The sequence below is a fragment of the Arachis ipaensis genome, chromosome B5, assembly GCF_059453495.1.
Source record: "Arachis ipaensis isolate K30076 ecotype BB chromosome B5, ASM5945349v1, whole genome shotgun sequence".
In the NCBI taxonomy this organism is placed as follows: domain Eukaryota; kingdom Viridiplantae; phylum Streptophyta; class Magnoliopsida; order Fabales; family Fabaceae; genus Arachis; species Arachis ipaensis.
The window spans coordinates 23,786,439-23,793,395 of record NC_142440.1 but is presented as its reverse complement, the minus strand read 5'-3'; the positions used below and the strand labels follow the sequence as shown (position 1 = coordinate 23,793,395).

The 6,957-nt window shown below is 35.6% G+C and overlaps 1 protein-coding gene and 1 non-coding gene across 2 annotated transcripts; both read left to right on the top strand.

The window, feature by feature from the left end:
• The first annotated feature begins 936 nt into the window (after positions 1–936).
• On the top strand, positions 937–1,044 carry LOC148563609 (small nucleolar RNA R71). Its single transcript, XR_015884144.1, has one exon. It is a non-coding gene; the product is annotated as a small nucleolar RNA R71 (small nucleolar RNA).
• Positions 1,045–5,342: 4,298 nt separating this feature from the next.
• On the top strand, positions 5,343–6,086 carry LOC107640371 (uncharacterized). Its single transcript, XM_021123671.1, has one exon. The coding sequence runs from the start codon at positions 5,343–5,345 to the stop codon at positions 6,084–6,086; it is 744 nt and encodes a 247-aa protein (XP_020979330.1).
• Positions 6,087–6,957: the final 871 nt, after the last annotated feature.

Here is a 6,957-nt window from a genome sequence, read left to right as displayed (position 1 = left end):
ATACTCATCAGAGCTCATGAAGGGCATAAGGAGGTTCAATGGAATCTCTATGGTCTCTAGATGAGCCTCAGAGTCCTTTGGTTCCTCAGAGGGAAGCTCCTTATTGATCACTGGACGTCCCAGGAGGTCTTCCTCCTTGGGATTCACGTCCTCTCCTCTCCTCACAGGTTCGGCCATGGCGCTTATGTCAATGGCCTTGCACTCTCCTTTTGGATTCTCTTCTGTATTGCTTGGGAGAGTACTAGGAGGGATTTCAGTGATCCTTTTACTCAGCTGGCCCACTTGTGCTTCCAGATTTCTAATGGAAGACCTTGTTTCATTCATGAAACTTACAGTGGCCTTAGATAGATCAGAGACTAGATTTGCTAAATTAGAAGCATTTTGTTCAGAGTTCTCTGTCTGTTGCTGAGTTGATGATGGGAAAGGCTTGCTATTGCTAAACCTGTTTCTTCCACCATTATTAAAGCCTTGTTGAGGCTTTTGATCCTTCCATGAGAGATTTGGATGATTTCTCCATGATGAGTTATAGGTGTTTCCATAAGGTTCACCTAAATAATTCACCTCTGCTATTGCAGGGTTCTCAGGATCATAAGCTTCTTCTTCATAAGAAGCCTCTTGAGTACTGTTGGATGCAGCTTGCATTCCATGCAGACTCTGAGAGATCATATTGACTTGCTGAGTCAATATTTTATTCTGAGCCAATATGGCATTCAGAGTATCAACTTCAAGAACTCCCTTCTTCATAGGCGTCCCATTACTCACAGGATTCCTTTCAGAAGTGTACATGAACTGGTTATTAGCAACCATGTCAATGAGTTCTTGAGCTTCTGCAGGCGTTTTCTTTAGGTGAATGGATCCACCTGCAGAAGTGTCCAGTGACATCTTTGATAGCTCAGATAAACCATCATAGAATATATCCAGGATGGTCCATTCTGAAAGCATGTCAGAAGGACACTTTTTGGTCAACTGTTTGTATCTTTCCCAAGCTTCATAGAGGGATTCACCTTCTTTCTGTCTGAAGGTTTGAACATCAGCTCTAAGCTTGCTCAGCTTTTGAGGAGGAAAGTACTTGGCTAAGAAAGCCGTGACCAGCTTATCCCAAGAGTTCAGGCTGTCTTTGGGTTGAGAATCCAACCATAATCTAGCTCTGTCTCTTACAGCAAAAGGGAAAAGCATGAGCCTGTAGACTTCAGGATTTACTCCATTAGTCTTAACAGTATCACATATCTGCAAGAACTCAGTTAAGAACTGAAAAGGATCTTCAGATGGAAGTCCATGAAACTTGCAGTTCTGCTGCATCAGAGAAACTAATTGAGGTTTCAGCTCAAAATTGTTTGCTCCAATGGCAGGAATGGAGATGCTTCTTCCATGTAAATTGGAATTAGGTGCAGTAAAGTCACCAAGCATCCTCCTTGCATTATTATTATTTTCGGCTGCCATATCCTTTTCCTGTTCAAAAATTTCTGAAAGGGTATCTCTGGATTGTTGTAATTTAGCTTCTCTCAATTTTTTTTTTCAGAGTCCTTTCAGGTTATGGATCTGCTTCAACAAGAATGTTCTTGTCCTTGCTCCTGCTCATATGACAAAGAAGAGGGCGCACAAAAATAATAATAATAATATGGGTCCTTTATACCACAGTATAGGGATCCCCTTGTGAGTGGAAGAAAAGAGGGGGAGACAAAGAATGTAATGTAATGGAAGAAACACATCTGTGAGGAGGGTTGAGATGCGAGATGAGATGTTAGGATATGAATGAATAAATAGAATAAGATGGGAGAGAGAGAATTTTCGAAAATATTTTTGAAAAAGAGTTAGTGATTTTCGAAAATGGTTTTTGAAAAATGTTAGTAATTTTCGAAAATTTTTGAAATCAAAAATAAAAAATAAAATTAATTAGTTAATTAAAAAGAAATTTTTGAAAAAGAGGGAAGATATTTTCGAAAATTAGAGAGAGAGAGTTAGTTAGGTAGTTTTGAAAAAGTTAAGAAACAAACAAAAAGTTAGTTAGTTAGTTGAAAGAAATTTTGAAAAGATAAGAAGTTAGGAAGTTAGAAAAGATATTTTGAAATCAAATTTTTGAAAAAGATAAGATAAGTAGATATTTTTGAAAAGATATGATTGAAATTAGTTTTGAAAAAGATTTGATTTTTAAAATCACAATTAATGACTTGATTCATAAGAAATCACAAGATATGATTCTAGAACTTAAAGTTTGAATCTTTCTTAACAAGCAAGTAACAAACTTCAAATTTTTGAATCAAAACATTAATTGTTTATGTTATTTTCGAAAATTTGGTATAAAAATAAGAAAAAGATTTTTGAAAAATATTTTTTTAATTTTCGAAAATAACTAAGAGTTTTGAAAAAGATTTGATTTTTGCAAAAGATTTTGAAAAAGATAAGATTTTCAAATTGAAAATTTGATTTGACTCATGAGAAACAACTTGATTTTAAAAATTTTTGAAAAAGTCAACTCAAATTTTCGAATTTGATGAGAGAAAAAGGGAAAGATATTTTTTTTAATTTTTTGAATTTTTATGAAAACATGAAAAATATGCAATGCATGAAATTTTTAGATCAAAACAATGAATGCATGCAAGAATGCTATGAATGTCAAGATGAACACCAAGAACACTTTGAATGTCATGATGAACATCAAGAACATATTTTTGAAAAATTTTTAATGCAAAGAAAACATGCAAGACACCAAACTTAGAATTCTTTAATGCTTAGACACTAAGAATTCAAGAATGCATATGATAAACATGAAAAGACACAAAACAAAAATTCATCAAGATCAAACAAGAAGACTTACCAAGAACAACTTGAAGATCATGAAGAACACTATGAATGCATGATATTTTCGAAAAAATGCAAGATGCATATGCAAGTGACACCAAACTTATGATATGACTCAAACAAGAAACAGAAAATATTTTTGATTTTTATGATTTTCTAAATTTTTTGTATTTTTATTTATTTATTTTTTTTTTCGAAAATTATTGTGAAAAATAAAAATAAGGATTTCAAACTTTTTAATATGAATTCCAGGAATCTTGCCATGTTAGTCTTAAAGCTCCAATCAAAGGGTCAGGCATGGCTTAATAGCCAGCCAAGCTTTAGCATATAATTACATGGACTGGAGTGATTGGTTGGATGCCAATCCCAAAGTAGTTTGGGTATGGCTTTACAGCCAGATAGGCTTCAACATGCTTCATGAAACACTAGAATTCATTCTTAAAAATTCTGAAGAAAAATAATATTTTTGAAAACATTTTTTTTTTCGAAAACAAGTGAGAAAATTTTGAAATATTTTTGAAAAATTTTTGAAAAGAAAACAAAAAGAAAATTACCTAATCTGAGCAACAAGATGAACCGTCAGTTGTCCAAACTCAAACAATCCCCGGCAACGGCGCCAAAAACTTGGTGCACGAAATTGTGATCTCCAGACTCGAACAAATCCTGGTAATAGCTCCAAAGCTCGGTGCTTTGATCTTAATTCATAATTGTCACAATTTCGATACAACTAACCAGCAAGTGCACTGGGTCGTCCAAGTAATACCTTACGTGAGTAAGGGTCGAATCCCACGGAGATTGTTGGTATGAAGCAAGCTATGGTCACCTTGTAAATCTCAGTCAGGCGGATATAAAATAATTATGGAGTTTTCGAATAATAAATAATAGAATAGGGATAGAGATACTTATGTAATTCATTGGTAGGAATTTCAGATAAGCGAATGGAGATGCTTTTCGTTCCTCTGAACCTCTGCTTTCCTGCTATCTTCATCCAATCAGTCTTACTCCTTTCCATGGCTGGCTGTATGCAAGGGCATCACCGTTGTCAGTGGCTACATCCCCTCCTCTCAGTGAATAATATGCTCACGCACCCTGTCACGGCACGGCTATTCATCTGTCGGTTCTCGATCATGCTGGAATAGGATTCACCCTCCTTTTGCGTCTGTCACTAACGCCCAGCACTCGCGAGTTTGAAGCTCGTCACAGTCATTCAATCATTGAATCCTACTCGGAATACCACAGACAAGGTTTAGACTTTCCAGATTCTCTTGAATGCCGCCATCATTCTAGCTTACGCCACGAAGATTCTGTTTAGGAGATCTAAGAGATACTCATTCTAGCTTAATTCATGTAGAACAGAAGTGTTTGTCAGGCACGCGTTCATAAGGGAGAAGGATGATGAGCGTCACACATAATCATCACCTTCATCACGTTCTTGGGTGCGAATGGATATCTTAGAAGAGAAATAAGAAGAATTGAATAGAAAACAGTAGTACTTTGCATTAATCTTTGAGGAACAGCAGAGCTCCACACCTTAATCTATGGAGTGTAGAAACTCTACCGTATGAAAATACATAAGTGAAGGTCCAGGCATGGCCGAGATGGCCAGCCCCCTAAAACGTGATCAAAGGATCATAAGGTAATCCCCCGATGCCTAATACAATAGTAAGAGGTCCTATTTATAATAAACTAGCTACTAGGGTTTACATGAGTAAGTATTTGATGTATAAATCCACTTCCGGGGCCCACTTGGTATGTGTTTGGGCTGAGCTTAAGTGTTTCACGTGCAGAGGCCATTTGTGGAGTTGAACGTCAGTTTTTGTGCCAGTTTGGGCGTTCAACTCTGGTTTTGGATCCTTTTCTGGTGCTGGACGCCAGATTTGGGTAGAAAGCTGGCGTTGAACGCCAGTTTACGTCGTCTATTCTTGGCCAAAGTATGGACTATTATATATTGCTGGAAAGCCCTGGATGTCTACTTTCCAACGCAATTAGAAGCACGCCATTTCGAGTTTTGTAGCTCCAGAAAATCCACTTTGAGTGCAGGGAGGTCAGAATCCAACAGCATCAGCAGTCCTTTTTCAACCTCTGAATCTGATTTCTGCTCAAGTCCCTCAATTTCAGCCAGAAAATACCTGAAATTACAGAAAAACACACAGACTCATAGTAAAGTCCAGAAATGTGAATTTAACACAAAATCTATTAAAAACATCCCTAAAAGTAACTAGATCCTACTAAAAACATACTAAAAACAATGTCAAAAAGCGTATAAATTATCCGCTCATCAGTATGGTAGGTATGGTAAGACATTTATTTAGAATGAACTTTCTTCTGCTATTCGGTTTAGAGGAAAGATTGTTTTAAATGTCGCATCCAGTGGAATTGCGTCTTTACTCCTACGTGGTGGCAGAACGGCTCATTCTAGATTTTCAATACCCATTACAATTACTGATGAATCTACTTGCAATATCAAGCATGACAGTTTGAAGGCTGAGCTGCTCATCCAAAGTAGCTTAATAATTTGGAATGAAGCTCCAATGCTCAATAAAATGTGCTTTGAAGCACTTGATCGGACGCTCAGGGATCTTATGTCAGTTACCGATCAACATAAGACACATCAACCATTTGGTGGTAAGGTTGTTGTTCTAGGAGGTGATTTCAGACAGATACTTCCGGTGATTCCGAAAGGGAGTAGACACGATATATTGACATTAGCTATTAACTCATCCCATCTGTGGTCATTTTGTAAGGTTCTGAAACTGCATACAAACATGAGGCTTCTAATGTCTTCTTCAGATCAAGATGAAGGTGAAATGAAGAGATTTGCTAATTGGATACTTGATGTTAGAAATGGAAATATTAGTTCTGTTGTTGGTGATGAATCAGAAATTGAAATTCTAGATGATCTATTGATTACAACTATTGATGACCCTCTCTTTCATTTGGTAGACTTTTCATATCCAAATTTGTTGCAAAACATGTCAGATTACAGATATTTTCAGAGTAGGGCAATTCCTGCACCTACGCTTGAGAGTGTCGAGAAGGTAAACGATTTTGTCTTGACAATCTTTCTATGGATGGAAAAGGAGTATTTGAGTTCTGACACAATATGTCAAGCTGATGAGAATGAAGATGTACAACAAGAGTGGTTCACACCAGAGTTCCTAAATGACATACAAATGTTCAAGACTACCCAATCACAAGTTGACTTTGAAGTCAGGAGTCGCTGTAATACTACTGCGAAACATAGACCAGACTTCAGGTTTATGCAACGGGACAAGATTAATAGTTAACAAACTTGGCAGCAACGTAATTGGAGTGACGGTAGTGACCGGTAGAAATATTGGAGATAAAGTGTACATTCCAAGAATGAACTTGATCCCTTCAAATTCAGGGTTGCCATTTAAGTTTCAACGGAGACAATTTCCATTAACAGTATGCTTTGCAATGACCATTAACAAGAGTTAGGGTCAATCATTATCACATGTAGGACTTTACTTGCCAAAATCAGTGTTCACCCATGGACAACTTTATGTTGCTTTGTCAAGAGTTAAGAGTCGCAGTGGCCTCAGGGTTTTAATTCTAGACGAAGACGGCAATCTAAAGCCATCAACAACAAATGTCATGTTCAAAGAAGTTTTTAATAATATTTAGGTAAGAATAATATTATTTTCATTTTAATAGCATGTTATGATTTACATTTTTGTATAACTATTTACTATAGATATAACAAATTTATCTATAACTCTGTTTTCAGATTTGAGATGAAATGTGTAACAAGGAGCACAACATCATATGGCAATTCCTTTTCTAATGAAGTTAGTAAGATACTAGGTTGTCGATAAATTTTTATTAGCCTTTTGACATAAAATTTAGTGTAAAATTGACATGCTATTATTACAGTTATATATATTTTTATTTTTTTCATGTTTCCCTTCTTATGGTTCAAGAATATTATAGACTTTAAACTCTTCTATTTGATTTTTACTTTGAATAAAGATAAAACAGTATATTCAGTACATTTATTATATAATGACGATAATCGTGTTATACTAAACTCAAAACATTTATATTTATAAAATATTATTAATTGAACATTAATATAGAGTACAATTATGAAGTATCAATACATATTTTATTCACGTACAAATTAAAAATATGTCT